This window comes from Ptiloglossa arizonensis, chromosome 3 (assembly GCF_051014685.1).
Source record: "Ptiloglossa arizonensis isolate GNS036 chromosome 3, iyPtiAriz1_principal, whole genome shotgun sequence".
In the NCBI taxonomy this organism is placed as follows: Eukaryota; Metazoa; Arthropoda; class Insecta; order Hymenoptera; family Colletidae; genus Ptiloglossa; species Ptiloglossa arizonensis.
Genome location: NC_135050.1, coordinates 30,051,541 through 30,074,695, shown reverse-complemented (window position 1 = coordinate 30,074,695; position 23,155 = coordinate 30,051,541). Strand labels below are relative to the sequence as shown.

The 23,155-nt window shown below is 48.2% G+C and overlaps 1 protein-coding gene across 12 annotated transcripts in view; it reads left to right on the top strand.

The window, feature by feature from the left end:
- Ph4alphaefb (prolyl 4-hydroxylase subunit alpha-1) overlaps positions 1-23,155 on the top strand; it is a 243,083-nt gene that overhangs the window by 183,722 nt on the left and 36,206 nt on the right. For all 12 annotated transcript variants that reach the window (XR_012991544.1, XR_012991543.1, XM_076307699.1 and 9 more), the window contains one exon: positions 8,127-8,330. Coding sequence is in view for 10 of the 12 variants with exons in the window: in XM_076307699.1 (XP_076163814.1) it covers positions 8,127-8,330 (204 nt within the window). In the remaining 2 variants the exon portion in view is untranslated. The remainder of the gene's footprint in view (positions 1-8,126; positions 8,331-23,155) is intronic.

The following is a 23,155-nucleotide window of genomic DNA, read 5'->3' as shown; positions in this document are numbered from 1 at the left end:
ACGGGGAGAGGGATGGATCATCCGTCCTGAATTAAATTGGCCGCGGGCAAAATGCTCGTGAAACCGTGAAATTACCATTTTGAAGCGAGCGCCCGGTTTCAAAGCCATCTTTTTGCACGATCTGACAGCAGTTCCCCTATTGATGACATTCGTGGACTTTTCTATTATCGTCGCCCGGCTCTTCGAACACCTGTATTCTCGTTCCACCGTTGGTATTAAGTTTTCCGTGCACCGCGCGGAACGACCAACGAAACGTTCGCGCGACGAGAAACCGGCCGAGTTTTCGATTAAAAATTTCAAACGTTCGGCTCTTCGATGTTGTCCCGTTCGAGGAATCGTTTCACGGGCATCGAGAATCGGAAACACCTTTATCGAAACCATCGACTCGGAGAAGCTCCGAGCTTACTCGCGCCCGAGGTCTCGAAATCGTGGAACGCGTTCTCCTTCGATCAAAATCGAAACATCGTTCGACCTTCTTCTCCGAGTGTCTCGATCTCCGAAAGGAAAGACTCGTTGTACCGTTCGATGAATACCGGGGTTAAAACCGGGCGAGTCGGCAAGATTATTAAATTTCATCGGTCGACGTAATACGGACCGAGGTAACTCGAAACGGTACAGTCGCGAAACACGTCCGAGGAAACTTTCGGAACTCGATGGCCTCCTTAGCGCGTAACTCGCGACGCAAAATTACAGAGTAGCGAGTTTCGGAAGAGCAGGCCCGTCTTTTAACAGGTTCGCGGCCGTGCGGCCGTGCGGCCGGGCGGTCGGCCCGTCGGTGAGAAGCTCTTTCATCCATTTTTCCTTTCATCGTAACGACGCTAATTACGCGTGACCGCAAATTAGCTTCCGGCCCTTTCGCAATCGAGGCGTTCCGAGGGAAGTTCGGGGATAAATTGAACGTGACCGCGGCCACGTGCCCGCGCGACAAAAGCAAAACCTACCCCCCTCGCCCCCGGCCCGCGTTCGACTCCTCCCGATCCCCGACGCGAACTCGCGCAAACCCCCGAATCTCTTGGCTCCGTGGCCGCGATTTTCCCCCGCGTCGTTATTTCCACGTATTTTCCGTCCTGGCGTTCACTCGTCGTCGAATAGGTCACGCTTCGAAACGGTGCGTTATTTTCGGTACTTTTTTTCTCCGTCGCGTCTTTTGTTCATTGTTTTTCGTTTCCATCGGCGGAAAACCAAAAACGCCGCGAACAATGCTCGTTCGCGTTTCGACGAGCGCATCCTTGCGGCGTCCTCCCCGATTTGTTCCGCGAAATTCTCTATTCGATGTTTCGTTGTCACGAGGATGCGGTACGTTCGCGCGAATTTCGAGTCGCGATTATCGCTCGACTTTCGGCTCGTTCAATTATCGCGAATTTATCTGCCGCGAGGCGGTTAATCAACGTTCCGCGAGAAACGGAGTCCCGAATTTTCGATACGCGGGTGTAACGTTAACACCGCGATCCCGATGAATCCATCGGGGTCGTAAGTCCAATTACGATGCGCGACAACGTTGCCCGGTGCGCTGTAACTCGAATCAACGAAATACAGCCGATGTTGTTTGGCCGAAAGTCGAGTAATTGTTTCCCACTCTCCGTAGAACACGTGTACAAGATGTACGGTACGCGGAACGCGAAAACGGCCAAAGTCGTTCGACCTCGATAACGTCCGAAAATCGGGATCGCGGCACCGATCGGCTCCAATTGGAAGTTCGATCACCGGGATTTCGTTTTCGGCAAATTTTATCGATATCCGCGATAAAATTTATCGGTAATACCCTGGTACGCTGGTCGATAACGTTCTCGACGCGATGCCTGGTACTCTTCGAAGAGCCGAATCCTTCGAGACGATCGGTAGGTGTTCTCACGGAGAGGAAACCGCGGATCCGGCAAATTCCCTCTCAAGACGCAGGAACGAGCCCCGAACGTACCGAGTACAAATTGGTTTCGTTGCGACACTTTTAATTAAATGCGTTCCGATCGTACTTTTCCAAGTGGATTATCACGATTGCGCTTCGAGGGACGATAAAATGGATATTCGAGGAATTTCGATTCGAACGGAGCGCCGGGATACGAAGATCGCTGAGAAATAACATCGAACCGAGTAGCGGGAAGTTCCGTCGCGTGAACGGAACAGTGGCATTCCACGTTCCCCGATACGTACTCGACCGGATATATCCAGAGTTCCGCGCGTAAAAATCTAATTTGCCGAGATCTCTCGTTATCGAGAAGTTTAACGTACCGAAGTCGAAGATACCGAACGGCCGAGTGTTCCAAAATTTCCGACGATCGGAATACCAAAATCCGATATCCCTTGGAATATACCGTTCGGAGAGTCGAGGCTCGCGCTAATCCGAATTCTCGGGAGCCGAGAACCTTGGAAAGCTTCGCGGCCGTAAATTCGGAAACCTTTGTCTCGCGGAGCGTTCGAAACACCTCGAGAAACTGCCAAGACGAACGAGCCGGATATCCAAAGAAAGAAGACGTTACGCGTGCTTCGCGCTCCGTTTCGATTAAGTCGGGAACAACCGGTCGAAGAGAGGAACAACGTTCGGGGAATCCGGAACGATCGTCGCGCGTTCCGTCCCGTTTCGGCAGCAGTGTTTCGAACGCGTCCAGAGAGAAAAAGAAACAGGTGGACGGTGACCGAAAGCGACCGCGACTCGCTGCTCTTTTTCCCCGGTTCTCTACCCTTCGAGGACGCGTCCAGACTCGAGTCGAGCGTTCTCGCTCGTGCGTGTTACTCGAGAAGCTCGCGTGGCCCGCAACTGCCGGGTAATTCCCTTTCCGCGTCGATCGTTGCTCGAAACACGCGTCACTGACGAACCTCCTCGATAACGGTGCGCGGTTCTCCCTCCGTTGAGATAACTCCGAGAAACTCGACTTCTTCGAGAATATCTTCCCGCGAATCGCTACTCGGCTCTTCTCTCCCCGTGACGGACAAAGCCAGGGATACTAGTAAGTCGAGATCGCCGATTATCGATACGCTCTATCCTCGCGGAGGATAGAGAATTTTTTTGCCCGTTCGAATCGAAGAAACGCGAACAGCGACAGGGGAGACCCGCGATCCCGAATCCGAGGAAAAGATTTCATCGATACGTTACGGTATTCGTCGCCCGTAGAAATCTCCCGTAAAATTTCGATCGTAGAGAGAACTCCGTCCAGAACCGCGCAAACTTCCATCGAGATCCAGCGATACTCGCGGTGCTGAAAGACGCGCGACGTCTCGACGTTCGCGATGCATCGAACTCGGCGCAACCCGACAACTTGTCTCGGTCCGTCTGGTTGTCCCTTAGCGAGGATTTTCCTCCGTTTCGACACCTCGAGATGCTACGTTCGCATCTCGGGTATTCCTTCGACGGTAGGAGGAAAAAGTTTGGACGGTATCGCGTGGTTAAATTTGGGCGCGATCGTCTCGAGGAGGAAACGCGGGTTCAGAGGGGTGGTTCGAAGTCCGAAGGGGGGCTTAACGCGCGCGTCTTCGCTGCTCGTTTCGCTTTTTCTTCCGAGTTCCACTTGCGCGAGCGCTCCTCTCCTTTACACCTTAATTCCTACTCGTGGTCGCGTCGCGCTCTCCCGAAGCGCCTATTCTTCCGGGGTGGCGCTTAATTAACGCCGTCCTTTCAACGAGATTTCCCGGACCCCTGCCGTCTTTCGTTTCTCTTTTCCTCTCCTCCCGTTCTCCGTACCGTTCCGTACCGTTCCGTACCGTTACGTGGCCTTTTGAATCTCCAGAGGGCCGAGACCGGGGAATTTATAAGAATTAATTTAATATGTAGTGGCGTGCACCGACGGTGATTCCCCCGCGAAAAATCCTCGCCCCGATCGGGCTTCGAGCTTTTAATTGCTGCCCGGGGGTTATTTCGAGAGCCGGGAAAGTCGAGCGGAGTTCAACGACTTGACACTCAATTAGGTTCGCGGAGCGATGCCGAACCGCGAAATTGAACGTCCTTTTTTTTCGTTTTTGGCAACGAGTCCGATTGCAAGTACCGAATACCGCATTCGAGCCAATACCGTGGCTTTGATGGATCATTTTTGCGAAACGGTCGAGACGAAGCGGTTGCATCTCACGGTCCGACCGATCGCGCGTTTCGACGCGTGTCGATGCACGTACGACAGTGGCGCTCCGATTATCGATATTTTTTTCTTCTTCGAAGAAACGAGCGATCGCTTGCGTCGCGATCTCCCGCGCGAATGAAAATTCCGACGAGAACGTTCGCTCCGAAAAAAAAACACGATTCCGAGTAACGGAGTACGCGTAAAAAGCGATACCAATGGCCGAAAATTCTATCCCACTGCTCCACATCGATGTACGAATAACCATCCCGTTCGCGGTTGTTGCTCGATACGTGAAATTGCAATCGATCGGTGAACTCGCTTGAACCGAGCTGGGATTCAACGATCGTTCGATTCAAAATCGTCGGAGCATCGTCAAAATTTGCCGAATCGACTACAAAGACTCGCTGCATCGACGGCTAATTCGGCGTTTGATTAGCCACGCGGTGTTGAATTTCTCGTATCCGGCTGCAATTTGCACAAATTTGCCGGCGGAATTCATAGAAATTCGGGCGGGACGCGCGAAGGTAATGGATCTAGTAACACAATCGCGGAACTCGCCGGCATAAATTAACGGTTTGCCCTAGCGTTTTGAAACGCGAGACCCGAAAACTACGGCTCCGTCTCTTCGTTGGAGCAATCTTCCCCGGCCGAGCCGGAGCGAAACTCGCTGCGAGCTCCCGCGAACAAAGAACCGCGTTTTAAACTCGCGACGCGCGATATCGCGTTGCGAAATAGTCGAATGGAAATTAAGCGCAGAAACGTGCAGCTCCGTTTCGAGGAAAAATAAATTGCTCCGACGTAACGCTCCTTTGTACCTTCGTCGACGAGAAAAATATCGACTACCGCGTATCGAAGGTTCGATCTTTCCTCGGTAGTGGAACGTTCGCGAGCGCGTACAGCCTGGCCGATGGACGGGGATGGACGAGCGATGTTTCGGGTTTCGCGATATCGACGGATCGCAGCTACGGACGCGAGCGCGGAAACGGAGAGCACCGGGGCTCAAAACGGGAACGCGAAACGAAGGGTGTTCCGTTCGTACCGGATGCTCGGTTCGTAAAAGGAAACGCGGTACGCTCGGATGGTTGCGGTATCGCGGCAACGGGACAGAGCGGACGACGGTGGTGTACGGTGTCTCGGTTCGCGATTGGCTCGAAGGAAGACGGAAATCGGTCCTGGACGCGATCGCTCGTTCGCGCAGGCGCGTTCGAAATCCCGCGCTCGCTCGTCGAACCGTACCGGTTCGGAAGACCGTTCGGGGAAGATTTCAAACACGCCGGAGAGCCACCAATCGTAAAGGAATTTACGATCGGGGTAGTTACCGTTGGCCCTGAGCGCATCGACGACACGGTGCACGCGGAATAACCAACGAAGACCGATTCCATAAGCGCCGTTACCACGCGCGATCGTCGCCCGGATTTTACGGGGCCGAAACGATCGCGGCGAGCAACTCCCGAAGACGTCCATCGGAGATCTACCGGCGATAGCGGCACGGTCGTTGGCGTTTGAGAGGCACTGGTCGAAAAGATTGGCCTTTCGGTAACCTCGTTTCGACAACAGTTGAAAACGTTATTAACGTTGGTTTTGAGCGGAGCGCGGATCCCTGCATGCCCCGCGGCCGCAGGATCGCTCGGATAAGTGGAACGAGTGTTGGTCAAAGTACGGTCAGCCGCGGTGAATTACGTAGAAATTATTAGATTTACGTTCGGCCGACCGACACCGGAACCGGCGCGGTACCCGCTGCCCGTTGCCACGGCACATCCGTTCGAATCCACCTGAAAGCGTATTTTCGCGAGCAATTGGCGCGAGCCTTTGTCCCGTGGAAACGTTTTGCCCCGTCTCGCCTCGTCGGGGAACGACGACCGGAGCGTTCCCTCGTTTTTCCCGGATGAAAAAGCTCAAAGAAGGGCCATTGAAACCGAAGAAGAGCCGTTTCCGAAAGTTCGTAAAATGTTAAAGGGTCTCTCTCCCTCCCGTTCGGCTACCCACGCGCTTCTTCCTCGATCCCCCGACTACTCTTTCCACCTTTGAGCGGACGATGGATGAATCGTGATTTTTTACTCGACGTTTCTTGCGTTGTTTCTTCCTCCATTGTTCCGCGCGGTGATATACCGCGAGGGCGATGCCGATCTTTCCTACCAACGAAGACCAATTTCCCGAAGACGGCCCGAGAGAACGAGGAAACCGAGGCGTTTCGACCTCGGCTTTTAATCGTCGAATCGACGCAACGTTCGACAAATTTCGCTGGAAATCTCGGTCGAAAGCCGACGACGATAATATCGAGAAACGCGTCTCGCGATCGAAAGTTTTCGTATCCGAGTAAACTCGAAACTCCTCGACGAGCTTTGCCGCGAACGGTGGATTTTTTTTCGTATTCTCGGGAGACGAGGTACAAAGACGGCGGCGGTCGGGAATCGACGAAAGGGTTTCGAAACTTTGGAAAATATCGAGCCGTCTGTTCTCCCCGGCCCCCGGTTGCTCCGCCGCGCCGTCTCGATCAACATTTATAATTTGTTTCCCCGAACTCTTTTTAGTGCGCTCAGAGGCTCTCGTGGTTCACGAGGTGCTTTCGCGTGCTCGAGCGACCGCTTTTGAACTTTCGAGTGGTCGTGAAACGGGAACAAAGAAGGCGAAAGGGTGTACAGGTTGGCCGGGGGTTGGGAGGGATCGAAGCTGGAGGGAGAAAGGTTTCGAGTGGAACGACGGGGTGGAAGTTCGCGATCGAGCAGCGTGACGGAATAAATCGTCGATCGGGCAGGTGTAAGTCGCGCGGCTCCCCCAAGTTTAATCCTCCGGCTTTCGGAAAACTTTGAACCTCGAGACGGAGCACACAAACCCTCCGGAAGCGCACCGTCGATCCGTGCCAGCGGAAATGGACCTCCTCGAAGAAACTCTATTAGAGAATTTTTCTTTAATTCGCGACCGGCTCTCGAGCGGCGAAACCTGTGGCAAAAAATAATTGGACGTTTCGCTCACCGCTTCCGATGCTATTTACCTCGATCTTCTCGAGTGGGCGCGGTAAAATATTTTCCACGGAGCGGACCGAAATTAATTTTCCTTTCGATCGAAACGAACAACGCGCGAATCGATTACTCCGCGAGGAAACGTCCGAAAGAAATATTGCACGGTATCGAGACCGAGTCGACGCAAGAGCGGACCGTGTCGACGATATAAATTTCAATCGCGAGGAAAGTTTGTCCGTCTCGGGTCGCGCGTTGGTCCCATTTGTATCGCGCGTCGACTGCGAGAGCTCGCCGGTTAGAGCCGTCGACGTTTGCATATTCAGTTCAATTAGACGGCTGCCGCTTAATCGGCAAACACCGCCGAGTCTCGACGCGAGGAAAGAGACTTATCGGAAAGTTGAGCGGGACTCGAGCCGCTCGAAAAGAGACGGACGGAGAAAGACGACGCGGGGCCCTCTTCTTCGTAACTTCGAATGCTAATACAATCGCGAAACTTTACGCCGAGTTCCTCGCCGAATACAGGTGCCGCGCTGCGAGATTGGATACGCGCGGATAGAAAAAAAAGAAAAAAAAAAAACAGATAAAAACGAACCGGGAAAGTAAAAGAAAAGAATCTCCGATCGTCCGAAACATCGCGGAATCACCGATGAATCGCGATGATCGAATCGGAGCGAATCGAGTCCTCGATTAAATTTCGCGGGACTTTTACCCGAGCTCCGACGCGCGCGAAAACGAAATCTATCGATAAAATCTATAGACGCGGCGAGGTTGAAAGTGCCGCGTTAAAGTCGATACTTTATTCCCGAACGGGCGAGGCCGCGTTAAGCACGGAACTACGATGCTACGAATCAATCGACGAAAATTTTTTTTCTACCACCGGGTGATCAATCGATAGTCATCTATCTTCATTTGATCCTCGTTAGTGTCGCTTTTCCGGGAAGAGGCGAGCCGGTGGGGGCGAGAGAAAAAATAAAATAAAATTGAAGGAAAAAGGAGAAAAACGACGGGAAAGGAGAGTCGATCGAGTACCGGGACGATTAATCGACGAAACGAATCGCTGCTTCGAGCACATGCAACGCGCCACTCTGCGATCTTCTATTTTTCTTTTATTTTTCGCTCGCAGAACTTCATCGAGGATGAAAGCCAGGAGGATGCTAACGGTCGTCGTCGCGGTTCTGATATCGATGACGACGTTCTCCCACTGCGTCGCGGAGCTCTACACCGCGTTAGCGGATATGGAGGAATTGCTGGAAACGGAGGCGGTTCTCATAAATACGCTCAGCGGTTACATCAAAGCTCAGGAACAGCGTCTGGCTACTCTCAGCAAGTAAGTGTCACGATCTCGCTTACATTTTTCTTTCGTTCGCGACGCTCGTCTGTTTCTTCGCGCAGAGAACAACGCAGCCCTCCGATCTCATCGTCGCGGATCGAAGGCGAATAACACGTTGTTCGAATAAAAGGCGAGGAACGAAGCCAAACTGTGGCCGTTCGTTCGCGACGGTGTTTTCCAACTGGAGAACTGATCTAGAAAAGAGTCCAAATTTTACGAAAACAGAGTCGACGGTTTCTCGAATATTCTAAAAAATTGTTAGGTGTAAAAAAAAATTCGTACGCGCGACAGACGGGCAATATCATCGAGAAGGTACGGTTGACATTTTTCCCGAGAAAGGCGACCCGCTGGTTGTAAAAAACCCGCTTCGAAAAAACCGCGTTTAAAGTTTAACGATTGGAGCGTCTTAGTGGCCGGTCGCGACCGGAGCACCGAGACACGTTCCACCGAAAGTGTCGCATCTTCGTTGATATTTCGAATTTCGGTGTAAAACTCGGTACGGTATTGTTTGTGGAAATATGTAAAACGGTAAGACGACGCGGAAACGAAAATGTTGGATCCGACGGAATGGAAAAGACGGTGCGACGTTGTCCCCCCTTAAACGGGGGAGAAACGAAGGAGAATCGAGCGAACGAGTTTCGCGCGTAGACGACGACAGGCTTTCCGTGACCGCTGTGAAAATATTTTCTCGGGGACGCGCGAGAACCGCACCGAGTCGCGTCTGTATTTTCTTCGAGTTGTTACGTTTCCAATAAATTTCGACGAGTCTGGGTGTCCTCGTGGTTTCTCGGTTGCCGAGAGCCGCGGATATGAGAGTTCCGAGTCCTTTGAGTGGTTGTCTTTGACACGCTGATATCCCCGTGGCTCGCGTGGCACCGTGTTTGCGTTCGAATGGAGCACGAGAGATAATTAACGGTGGAGTCTTCCTCGACGCGAGCACGAGCAAACCAAGATCCGAGCGAGAAAGAAAATTAATCCGGTCAACGCGGAAACCCCGGATGGATTTTTGTATTTACGGCTTTACGGATTTTTGCTCCTCTCGCCGCGCTCTAAAAAGTTAATGGAACACCGGCCTGGGATTCGACGGTTTTAATTCCTCGCGAACGAGGGCAAATTGAAACCCGCGCGAGTGTCGCTCGACTCTTTCGTCGCGCGATTTTTTCACGATTTCGAAAGATCGTTGACATTTACGCCACCGTCGACGCCCTCGTCGCCGTCGACGCCGCCATCGCGTCGCGTCGTTCGCTTTCCAGAATCTTTTCAACGAAGTCGCGATCGGTAATCGTCGCGAGTCGCTCGACGACCGAATTCCTTGCAAACTGGATCCTCCGGAGCTTCGCGCGAACGCAAATCCCTCGAGTTTAAGCTTTCGTCGTCTGCATTTTCCACGTTTGCGTATACGTGTTCCATTTCTTGAGAAAACGCGAACAACGATCGATTTTTTTCAAACTTCGCTGGCAAAAGACCCTCTCGATGGCCGAACTTCTCGCAATCGCGATTCTCTTTTAAAGTGTCGAAGATCGGGACTCGATTGTACGTTATTGAGCTCCGAGGGTGTAACTGCGAGGGAGACATTAATGCCGACTAAAGCTGTTCGTAAATTTTCGTGGATTCGGACCTGGTAATTATGCAGTCGAAGCACGCGGAAACAGGATTTCCGTACGGCTCCGAATTATCGGTTATACGGAACTATCGGAGGATACTCTTAGAAACGGAGCGATAAAATTTTATGCCTCGAGTTCGGTACAATTCTGGAAGATTTCCACGTTTTTTTCTGTACGGTCTATTGCGCACACGGGATTCCACGGATCTTCGAACCGAAGAATTAATACGTTTGCCCGGATGGGTCGGGGGTGCATTTTCGAGGTCGACGAATATCGTCCGTACTATTAAATTGAAAGCTTTTGTAAAATTGCGAAACGCGGATACATCGGAGTAAAATATTTTTGGCTCCGAAAATCGATAAAAGTTTCTGCACGTTCGAGTGGTATTCGCGTTTATAAGCACGGACTGGGAACGCGTTAATATTATAGAGCAGAGTGCAATATGCACTTGCATCGTTGCGCCAAAGTTTTCCTCTATCGATATTTTGTATTCTCGAGTAAAAACGAGTCGAATGTCCACCCAGTTTCCAGAACCCTGAATACGTAGAGCAAACTGTCTCCTCTAAGTGGAACAAAGCGCAAGAGGAACCAAGTTTTCTACATTCTGTCCGATATTTCGCTACATCGCGTTACGTGTGGGACTCGTTGCGCACACGAATCGGAGAGAGCGCAATGTTTTCGTTCGGTGACGATATTTTGCACCCTGCTCGTTCGACTTTGAATTCGATCCTAAGAAGGTGAAGCATCGTAAACGTCCGATGGAATCGATAACTCGTTACGTAGACGAAAACACGAAACGCGTATTCGTTTCCTTTTGCCAATAAACGATCGAGGAAGGTGACGATTCGGTCGTTCGAGATCGCGTACACTTTCGGGAAAGAGAACAGAAACGATCCGAGCTTTTCTTTCAATTCTGCATCGCCCTCGACACGGTGATCCGCAATTCGATATTCGTGGTGTGTTCCCGTCGATTTTTTTTCGAGGGTCGCGGAACAGAGAAAAAAATAGAAGAAAGAATGTAAAGAAGATTTTCTCGAGGCTTTCTTCCTCCGACGGGGCGAGGCCTGCGAGCAGCCCTTATTCTCGGTCGGCTTTCTTCTTTCCAGCCCCTTTTTTTCTCCATCTTCCCCGGGGTGTGATTTGGCACGTTGCCCGGCCCGATACCGATGCCTTGGCCATTTCGAGGGCAACGGGGAAATAAGAGGGCCGAGGGGGTAGGCGAAAAACGTTAAGAACGTGGCTTGGACCGCCACGCTGCGCCGTGCCGCACCGCGTCGCGCCGCACCGCACCGCACCGCACCGCGTCGCTCCCTATCTCGAATTTCTCGAAGAAACCGGCTTCGCCGCGACGATTTCCTTCTCTTCCTGCAGGTACACATTTTCGTGGCTCGGGACCGTCCCTTCTATTTTTAATCCGCTAACGGTGTAATTACTTTTCCGGAGAGAGGAAAGAGCGATAGCATCTTTCCGGTTTCTTTCTCGTTCCTCGGGGCGGAAAGTAATCGGAGACGTTTGTCAATCCCGTTTGACGATATCGCTGGATAGAATGTTCTCGTTCTAATCGGGCGATAGTTAACCATTCGACGACGACGGAGACGAATGCCGAAAACTCGACCGTGACGAGTTTTCCAGCGACCAAATTATTCCGTAGCGGCGTTCGAGACATCTGGAAACTTTTTACCTCGATACGTTCCGCGCGATCGTGCACATTGACTTTCTACATCGATTGTTATTGCATTCTTACAATTGTCCACGTTTGCCCACCGAACGTATATACGCAAATGCAATCGATCGGCGCATCTTCCAGAGAACGTATTTGAATTACAATCTACCGTTGGTTAATTCGATTTCGAATGAAACCCAAGTGGCTCTCAGCCGGGAAATTAACCTTTATATTCTTCGTGAATTTGGTCTTTGCTAATCTTTGCTGAAATTAACGAAACAATTACGCGGAAAGGCTCTCGAGGTCTTTCCGTATTATTAGGAATAAAATAAAATCTAGCACGTATCTCGAATCTCTGTTACACTATCGCTGTTTGTATCGGCACGAGGACAGTGCGAGCAGCCAGTTGCACGGATCCGTATCTTTAACTGACACCGTCAAGGGGTTAGTACTTTGCCAACCGCCTGAGAAAACGCGATAACGCGACTTTCCCGATCTACCGAACAATCTTGCGAAACTTGTGTCGTTTTACCGCTAATAGAAAAAAATGTTCACAGAAATATGGAAATACTTTGCTCAATTGATACGAGAAATTGAACGATTCTCGATGAAACTCGCAATACCTACCAAAAAAATTAAAATTATTATTCATAGACGGCATCCGTTTGTATCCGACCAATTTCATCACCGATATTGAAATTTACAACGTACGTTTCACCATCGAACTAATAATATTCATCGCGTGTCTCTAGAACCGCCCGAAGGACAAAATTTCTAGAAATGTTTTATTTCGTAAATTTCTCGTTATTCGAGAGAAATTTTAAAACGTGTATTTAACGACGTAAGAACGATGGTCGTCGAGTCGTTCGAAATAAAAATCGCGGACAAACGGAGGAATCGCAGACTTTTTACGATCGCGTGTCCTTACACGTGCGTTCGACAGTCATTCGGAGTCTAATCGCAGTCAAGTCACGTGCCAACCATTCGACACGGGTCACGTGCCCACCATTCGCCATTATTTTGTTCAAATTTTGTTCGAACGACGACCGGTCCTATTGGTTCAATTCCACGGTGCAAAAAGTGACGAAATTATCAATCGAAATGCTCGCGTTAATAATCGATTAGCAAAAGTTATTACCACGTTGCGTAACAATTGTAAAATTCCTGTTAAACCGAAACAAACGATTCTCCCATGAGCCAGGAGCGGTTCGGTAAAAGGATTCGCTAAATCGGTAATGGTGTTATCGAAAACCGAATTAAATCGAAATAAACGAAGAGAACTGTAAACTAGATTATATCTATAAAATACTAATATGGATTGAGCTTCGTGTTTTTAACTATTGTGTTTAAAATAACTTGGTCGAGGTACGATTTAGCTACATTTCACTTGGTTCGAATTGCCATCCGTTGTTCGATACTCGCGCACACTGGAAATATTACGTAAAGTTTCGCTTCAATTTATTTTATAAACCGTGAGCGATGGAACACAAAACATGTCGCTCGCGCCAAGAGATTTTTCATTCTGGTAAAGCGAATTACTCTTTCGAAAACACTTCCAAAGCGGGCGCAACAATTTAAATAGGTCAAACGCGTACACCGCCCTCGCTAAAAGCATTGAAAAGAAAGTTAAGGTAAACTATGCGCAAGTAAAAAGCAAATTTCGTTTTAACCAGAATCGAGCGGATAATTCTTCCAGGATTTCGCGGTTTTTTTTTTCCTTTTTTTCAACAAACGTTTGTATATTCTCCGTTCCGTCGCGTTTTATTTTTTTTTATTTTTTTTTCAACACACGGATCGAAAATATGCAGAATGTTTCTGAAAGGCCCTCTGTACCTCTTTGGAGGGCACTACATCGCATCGCGCTCGATGCTGAACGTTTTCCATATAAATGATTGAAACGAAAATAAAAAACACACGAGTAAATCCTGATTCTAAACGTCGTGCTTGCGCGATAAGAGTCGATCGAAAGAATTTCAGTTTCAACGAGAGAACGGTAGAAAATATTCCCGATCTGCTCGTTGATCGAGTTGGAACTGTTTTCTACGAATCGATACGAAATTGTTTTCGCATCTATGCAAATCGAATTTCTACGCGTTAACAGGTTTTCGAATCGTATCGATAATCCTATCGATACTGGTGAAAACACGTTTAAACAACGAACGGGTATAACGAGAGACAAAAATTTTCAGAAGCGATCGAAAGTCTTTTTTACCTCTTTAACCCTCGCTTTGTTCAATTAACGCTCGTCGTTCAACTTGGATCCTTACTGCGCGAACTTCTTCTCTCAAACGCGAGGAAAAAATCATTACGAAAATACCGAGAACAACGAAAACGAATTTTTTAATCGCTTCTTACTTTTAGTAGCGTGTATTTTACATTTATTAACCGTGACGTGCACGATGCGAAACACAGTTAGGACATAAATTCGCGCTTGAAAACGGAACGCACGCTCGCAGTCCACGCGAAATAAATAATAACAATTTCCGTCTTTGTTTAGACATAAACGTACATTACACGTGTTATGTCATATTTCGCGACACGTCCAAATGCGCGATAAATTTTCTTTGAAAGACGAGGGTCGTCGAATGAAATAAAAAAAATTGTACGCGTTACGAATGACACGCGGTGCGATAAGAGATTAAGGGTGCCCATTCGTGCGAGAATCAACTATCGATACTTTATTGGATACAATTTTGAAAACGCGTGCACACTTTCGCGTTGTTTTCGATGGTATAAAAATAAATTTGAAAACATACTTTTTCCGCTCTATTGAAAAAAAATGTGAAAAAATGTAATCGAACCGTGAAATCCATAATCTTGTTTCTTCGACGTTTTTCTCGGTGTGCGTACAATATATTACAGCCCGAAATAATTTTCAGATTAACGTACATTTTCGTGTATCGTATCGTGCAACGAATAATGACCTCTATTGTTATTTCAATGATCGGTACTATTAACGGAAACGTAAGAAAGCTAAGAATCGTTGCGAAAGTGTTGAGGAAGATCGCGCAGAATGGAAGGAACCCTGGGTGGAAAGTATGTCCGTGCTGCGAGGTAACTTCTGAGCCACGTAGAACAGATTCCTTCGAAACTTGCCAGCAACGACGGATTCCCGTTTAATATCCAGGAAACCTTCCGAGTTCCGATCGGAATTTCGTGTCCGAAAGTTTCACGCGTGACTTCGCAAAACGATCGGAAGCGTCCAACTGGCGTTAATACCGACTACCGCCGTCGGTTAACTTATCTTTTGATCGGTAACGCAACATTTTCGAGCCGAACAATGTCCACCGGAACAAGTAAATAACTCGATATTCGAATGTTGATCGATCGACTCGGGATTCGACAGACCTTCCGCGAGAAAGGTCAAGGAAAATCGGAAAAATCTCTCTTCGAAAGCGCCTTCTTCCTAATCGGTGGTAATTTTCGTCGACATCGAAACGAACCTTGAAAAAGTACCGGTTAAGGGCATTTACGTGAAACTCTTCGATTAATATTCGCTACGTCCGTACGCCGGAACGTCGTTCGTTGAGAGGGGACGGTGGGTTAATGCGAAATGAGTCCTTTTGGAGGAAACACTCGAAACCAATTCCTCGAATCTCAGTTTCAACGATATCCTTATCAAAGGCGGAATCGAGTTTCCAAATGGCTGGTTTCTCAACCAGAAAGGAACAATTAAATGTGACGCGATTGCAACGCAAACTTGATACGGAACATCCTTATTAAGAATTCGTTGAAACGCCCATTGCGAAATCATTTACTCGCGATTATTAATTATTATACGACCCCCGATGAGAACCAGTATCGGCGAAAATTAAAACACCGTTCGATGAAAACCGAGTACTCGTCGGTAGCTACATTAACGTACAAACACTTGGCACCGTTTCATTTTTTATACAATTATTGTACAATTTTTCGCATCTACACGCAACGGTAATAATTTCCATCGTTTGGAACGACCGAACTTGCGAATATAACGAAACGAAACTCGCGGAATATTAAGAACACGTTGGAAATTTCCAAGAATTAAAGAAAACAATATTTCGTCTGTAATTGTATTATCGTACCACGAGCGAACTGTTCGTCGAATCGAAGCAAAGTACCGAGAAAATCTCGTTTAATTCGATTCAGCGATGATCGAATCGAAGCGGAATGAAATCGAGCGTATTTATACGCTGGGTCGGTGATTCGACAAATTTCGAAAGGCCGGTTTCGAAATATTTCGGGAGCGCACGACGCGTTTTAATTGAATTGTTACGCGTTCGTTAAAGTGTGGCCGAAATGTTTCCCAGGATCCGTTACAAACTATCCGACGATGCAACTTCAATTCAATTTCGATATCGACGTTAATTTACGAGATGCGAAAACGAACGGTACTCGAAGAGTGAACTTAACGCTGGATCGGCACTTTGTGTAATTAAAAGTACACGGACGAAACGCGAAAAGTGAAAAATCATTTTACAGAATAAAAAACAAAAAAAAAAAACACACGTAAGATTCGGTGTTTAGCAAACGGACGACATTTTCTTTAAAGAAACTCGAGGGATCCCGTGCGAAAAATTTGGACGCGTAAAATCGTAAGAACATAAATCGAATAATTTTAAAAACTTACGTTTCCTTGCGCCAACAAAATCCAAATATCTAGTTATCGAATTCTCAGTCACGGATTTTTTGAGCATTCGATCGTTTATTAAAAATATTGTAAATTTATAAAAAGGGCAATTATGGAAACGGCGTGTCCTAAACGTTACGCTAAATGTCAAATTGCACGCACTTTCGGTGCACGTACGAATTGTATTCCGGTCCAAGAGCCAGTCATTCCTGCCGAGCTTTTGTCGGTCATTGAAATACAGTAATCCTCGGCTTCGGGAGGTGGAGCGAGAAGGGGGGGGGGGGATTTGTCGTAGGATTCATGGCGTAGGATTATCCCCATCGTTATTTATTTTTCTTCGGTGCGAGAGACCCTTTGACCGGAGGCAGTCGGCAAGTGTGCTGACAAAAGTCAGCTGGCCCCGTCAAGAGAAACATTTTCATCCTCTATCGCAACCGGATGTATATACATTATTAATTATATAAAAAAACGAACGCGACCCTATTCGAATTATTCGGTTCGGAGAGTTGGCGCTCTTTCGAAGAAGGTTGCGTTTGAAGCCGTGTGCATCGGAAAAATCCATTCGTGATACTTTCGCAAAGATGTAACGAAAAATATATAAAATATCGTATCGCGTTAGTGGTTACCAATCCGGTACGTGTTCAGCGGTGGTTCGAAGTTTCGGTCACTCGCTCGTTCTCGCTGCATCTCGTTTATCGGTCCCACGGTTCCGAGAACGTGTTCGCCGTCCGAGTTCGAAGAGAAGACAGTCGATGGACCCGATTTTTCGTCTTAAAAGCGAGGATTACCTGTATCGGGGAGAAAGGAGAAAAATATCGAGAAACAAAAGACGTTCGTTCGTTCGTTCGTTGGTTCGGAAGAAATTGTCGAGTACGATCGATGGACCGCGTATAGGTGGCAGAGGCTGGGCGCGAAATGCCGGGGTGGCACGATCAAACGAAATCGGCATCGCAGTTATGCATTCTGCGAATTTCAGCCGAGCCCTCCCCGGAGACCGCGAGGAGCGCTCGGCCGTGCTTAATTGGAAATTTCGACGGCGGGAAAAATTTGACGAACGCGGCTCTTCGTCGTCCCCGACGCGAACAGATATATCGCGAGATCGATCGCAAATTATTCTCGACGCGATACCGAAGTCAATTCTCCCTCCCCGCGCGGCGTGTAAAACTTTCCAAAGCCTGTACCGCGCTTTACACGCGTTCGATTAAATTCGCCGCTCGAATCTCGCTGGGAACGCGTGTCGAACATCGCTCTCGTCGTCCAATTGCGCGAACAAAGGCCGAACAAAGTTGTTCCCGTGTACCGCGGGACCTGTAACGCGATCCTATCTTCCTCTTTTCTTTTTTTACCATTTTCGTCAACGCTTCGTTGATTTTCGCCAACCGAGACCGTGTCCCGAACCGACGCGTGAAATTGCTCCACGCTTGTTTACGCTTTATTGGCTGCGGGTTTTTCCGAAAAATTTTTACACATCGATGACATTTTCTCTCTCGACGTCGAGATCGTAACGTAACGTAAGAATGATCTCCGTCGGTAGAATTTCTGGCTGCCGGAGTTATTCGAGTCGTCGATGCTCGAAACGAAGATTCTTCGGTATTAATTTCCACCCTTTCGTCCGATGTGATCGTACAAAGATTCGAGGACGTTAAAGTGGTAACGATTACGGGACCACTCTGTATCCATAGAAATAACAAGTAACCTGTTACAACTTGTAATCGAGGGAAAGGTCTTGGTCCGAGACATTGGCCGTTGTACGTGTGCGCGCACGAAACGCGAAATACAGTGGTTCTGTGCAGGGGTTGGAGCCAGGCAAATTCATGGGGACCGGAACAGAGTCCATTACGAAATAATTGTTATCGTCTCTCATCGGAGATTTACACCGAAGAAGAAATTCTGCTCCTCCGATCCAGAACAAATAGAAACGAAGGGGAACAATGCGATGGAAGTACGGTGAAATATCAGAGGAGGGGGGAACGAATGATCGAGCATTTTTTAAACGATCGTAATTACAAAAGTTTGAGAACGAGTTGTCTCGTTTCTTCGCGCTTAACGGGTTAACGACGATCGGGAAAAGGGGAAGCGACGAACGCGAAAACGAGGCTGCGGAATCGCGTTCACCGTTCACCTTTTACCTTTTTCCTCGATTTTCAATTTCTAATGGACGATCCCGTAGAACGAGATCTCGTTGCATCGTAATTTTCGCCTCGATACGGCCAATGGAACGTATCGATGAACAATTTTGCGCGCCTTTGACGATTCAAAAACGACAAAAGGAGTGCCCCCGGCAATTTGGACCTTCGAACTAACTTTGCGTACAGCTTTTTACAACAGGGCGCTTTTGGGCGATAAAATTGCTCTCGGTGCCGAGCGTGTTAAAGTTCGCGAAATACCGGCTGTGTTTGCTAATTCTTCAAAGATCGAACACCCTCGACGCATCGCTAAGTCCCTCGTGCAAAGGTTACTTTGAAAACTGCGAGAGCAAATATTTTTATTTTTGCGCGCTAGGTAACGCGAAACAAGGGTCGGCGAATTTTTAGCTTTCTTTTTTTCATTCGTCCGATACGGGTCGATCGTTCGTCGAAACGTTAAAAGGAAATAAATTTCGCGCAAGAAAGTCGAAGCAAGTTTTTCTCGTCTTGGATTTTTTTCTTCGGGAAGTACTCGTATTGCAACGTGTTCGTCTCTGTCTTTGCGTCGAACTTTTGTTTCAACGGAGACTAGAAATGTTCGCGGCATAGAATCGTATAGAGGCGAAAACGTAACAGGGACGTAATATCGTTTTAAACCGATACGAGGTATCTCGAGAGTAAGCCGAAAAACTTTTCCGGCGTGTTCGGAAGGTGTTTCGAACAAAGTGGGTCGCGCTGTAGGTTTACTTCCATCCGTTACAAAATAATACCGGAAGTAAAATACGCTACGTAGGTGCGATCTCTTTGTTTTACGATCTGCTTTTTACCATGCCGTGTCGCTGTTACATTTAGTTTAAAAGTATTGCCGCGACGCAACAGCCTTCGACCTGCGAACGTTGCGCGACATCGAATAACGAATTATCGTTACGAAGGTAACGCGAATCGTAATCGTTGTACAGAAATGGTGGTACTTTGTACGGTGTCTGTCGAATCTGTGGACAAAGTTGATCCGCTCGTCTCGATTCGTGTACGTGTACACGGTTCGTAGTTACTCGGGTACGCGGTTCGGTCCAGAGATCGTTTCGTCCCGCTAAACGAAATATAGTAACGGAAAGGTTCCTCGGGGAGGAATCTTCGAGAGCAGCTGTCCCGCGAGAAAAGTGGTTCCTCGCGAGTTCGCAGCGGTGGCTGTTAACTCGAATCACCGCAGCATCACGGACACTCGTATCCTCGGTTTCCGCGTCACGGCGAATTACCATAATCCAGCGGGTGTGTATCGCGACGTCCCTGTTCGTCCCGTAAACGTAACTCGTCGCGGACATAATTTTATCGGAGAACCGCGTACCGGGGGTAACAACACGTTGACACGCAGCGAGAACAATATCGGGCGAGCAAGTAGACTCGCGTAGACGCAAGCTGTGTCGACGGAGTTACGGTCAAATGTACACACGAATGTATAACCGTGCATCGAAGATGCGCATTAGCCGCGTCCGTGTGCGGCCCGGCCCGGCCGCGTCTCTGCGTGTCCCGCGTTCGCGTTCGCGTTCACGTTCGCGACAATGCCCCGGGATGTATATCAGCCTGCGGCTGTCATCGCCGTATCTGGCTAGCCCGATATCAAGCGCGGGATTAACTCCGAAATGCCGGCTGCCTGATACAATTATCCCCCGTTCGGCCGCTTCACCGAACGGCCCTTAATTACCCCTCGATTGATCTTTAAACTTCCCTCTCCTCGTCGAGGGTAAACGCGCCCCCCGGCTGCGACGTTTCTCTCTTTTCTTCCATTTTCTTTTTCCTTTTCCTTTTCCCTCGTGCACGGAACTCGACGAAAACTTCTATTTTTGCGAACGAACCATCGAAGTTGCCGGCAAACCTTTCGATCAACGCCGAAATTGCGAACCGCCCCGCTCTCTCGCAATTAGGAGAAGAGTTTGTCCGGTGTGCCGCGATCGCGGATCTCGATTCGGTACTTGCCGAGAACGAAAACGCAAGACGCTACGCACGAAAGAGGGTAGCCAACGAGTCCCGAGGCGTCACCGTTAACGACGAAAACCGACCACGCTCGAACTCGCTCGTTGCGTTACGATCGAGTTCCGTCGCCGGGGTGGCGATGGTGGATCGCGCGTCCTCGCCGAACCACCGCTGGAAAATCTCCGAGCAACGAGCCGCGAGAATTATTGCACACCGATTTTCCGCAACATCGTCGTATACGCGTATCGCCGCGCGACGGAAACGGTGCCTCGTGTACCACTCGCCGCTTCCTAATGCGATACATCGAACCGTACAAAAGACTCGCGAATTGAATCCCGGTATTATTTATGCTCGACGGGGAGAACCACCGAGCCGGCCATGAAAATCGATGCTTCCTTATAAACCGAGGAGGAGGAGGAGGAGGAGGAGGAGGAGGAGGAGGAAGAGGAGCAGTCCTCGCCACGACTCGGGCCGCATCTTGCGCATCCTTCGCGGAACAGAAATCACCGGACTGGTACAGCTGCGGGCACAATATATCGCGAGCCGTTTTCCCTCCCCCTGGTATAAATATGGATGGAGAGCGGCGTAATGTCGCCGATATAACTTTCCGCCTACGGCGCAATAAGAAAGGAGGATGCGGCAGCCACTGGAAACGCGCTAATGCCGCCCGTGTAATATCTCTCCGTTACTTCGGTATCGACTGGAAACGACCAAAATATTGCTTTCCGAGACTGTTGGCGCAGCGATGCGTCTCCCCTTTATGGAATACGTATCGCTTCGTTGATCGTGCGCCGCAGCTATTAATGTTATTGTACCGCTCGAGGAAAAAGGGGAAGGAAACGTGTACGAGACTCCGTTTCTTTCCGGGAGACTGGATCTTACGTTACCGAGAATGTTCGGAAACGCGTATCGCGTTTTACGCGTATTCGCGTTGACCCTCGAGGAATAACACGCGGCTTTCGTATCGACTCGTCGCGCACGAATCAACGTCCTTTGTAAGCATCGGCCGGCACCGCGTCCCCTCAACGCCCGATCGCGTAAATCAAATTTAACCAGCTCGAGAATTATTTATTACGAACGCGCGTACGAATAAAAATGAAAAACGTTTACCGAACGTATCGATGATCGTTCGTAAAAGTGATTCTATAATTCGAAAGGATAACGTTGAATGGCTATTCGAAATTGAAGCAAAATTAAAAATCGATTCAATAATTTCGCATCGATATTGAAAAGCACGGCCAAGCTTTCGCCCTTCTGTGTAAAATGTGCTCGCAATATACGATCCGATCCAGCGGACTTAATATAGGAGCACGATGGAATTAAAAACTTACCGTGTCCCGAACGCGGAAGTATCTACTATAAATTCCATACGCTTGGTCGATCTGCCGTCCCAAGGCATCGAACGGAGCAAGAATATGGCTAGAATTCCGTCGATGCCTTCGGCGATGTACCCCTTGTTAGTGGAAAATTGAGTTCAACCGGAGGTGTCCATTCGCTCGGCTCCTTCTCGTCCCGGGACCTCCTGGCCGTATTTTTTCTTCAATTTTATTTTCGACCTTTCGTACGTCGTCGCGCAAAAATCGTTCCACTTGTTGTCCCAAGGTTAGCTCGCTCTTCTCCGCACCGTCGAAACAATTTCAAAGTTCTCGCAGTGTTTCGAAACGCGATCGAGTAAGTTTCCAGATAACGAGGAAATTACGCTACGAAAAATTTCATCGATGTTTTTATTTCCCAATCACGTGCTCGGTTCGGTTACAATAATTGACTACGTTCGCTTCGTTATGCTTGGTCGTATTACTTACGCGTAGTGATCCCCTTTACTCTATATATATATATATATATATATATATATATATATATTTATATATATTCATCCGTTGTTTCTCTTAACAAAATATACAAATTTTTGAAAAGGATCGAACAAAAGATTGCTTACGAGCAACCGTATATGCAGTCGAGTACATATTTCCTTTTTTATTTTGCTTCGAAGATGCATCGTCGTAATGCTCGGCAGAGTGGTCCTTAATTATAGAAATAAAAGCAGACGGCCGCGCCTTTGTTCGGCTCGTCGTGGGCCGCATTCATTCGACGTGCGAAGCTGAAGGTGCGCGGTTTTCAAAAGAAAAACCAAGAGCACTTTTCACGTTCTCCCTTCAGCCATTCGAGGGTCGTCGGTGACCATTTGACTCTTCCTGTCGCGAATGCAAACCGCGAGCGAAACATTACGTACAGACATTTTCTTTATTTCAAGGCTTTCGTACAAATGTTAAACTCGCGCGACAAAAGTGGTAGCGATAGTCGCGTTCCGCTCAGTGGACAAAAAAAATATATATATGTATGTAAGGAAAGCACCCTCAGTTGTAGCGAGGTTAGCGTCGATAAGTTGGATCTCGATTGGTAGGAAGACGAGTGAACGAGTAGACGTGTGGCGGGAGTGAGAGAAGATGAGAAAAAGCACAGAGACATGTGAGAAAAGTGATCAGGAAAATAACGGTGTGAATGATAACATTGAATGTTGTTTCTTTGTTATTATAGAAACAATTCAACCCATTTTCCACCAAGAACCTGCAGACGAAATAAGACATTATATATATATATGTGTGTATATATATATATATATATATATATATATATATATATATATATATATATATATGTATGTATATATGTATTTATGTATGTATCTGTTCATGTACAAAATAGATTATCACAAAATTTCATTCTATACAACGAAGAGTAACAATGATCGAAGAGAGATAATGCAATCCGAAGTACTTAAGCATTTCCCGACCGAAGGTGCACGATTCACTGAAAAAATGATAAAACTCGAGGAAAGATACATTTAAAAA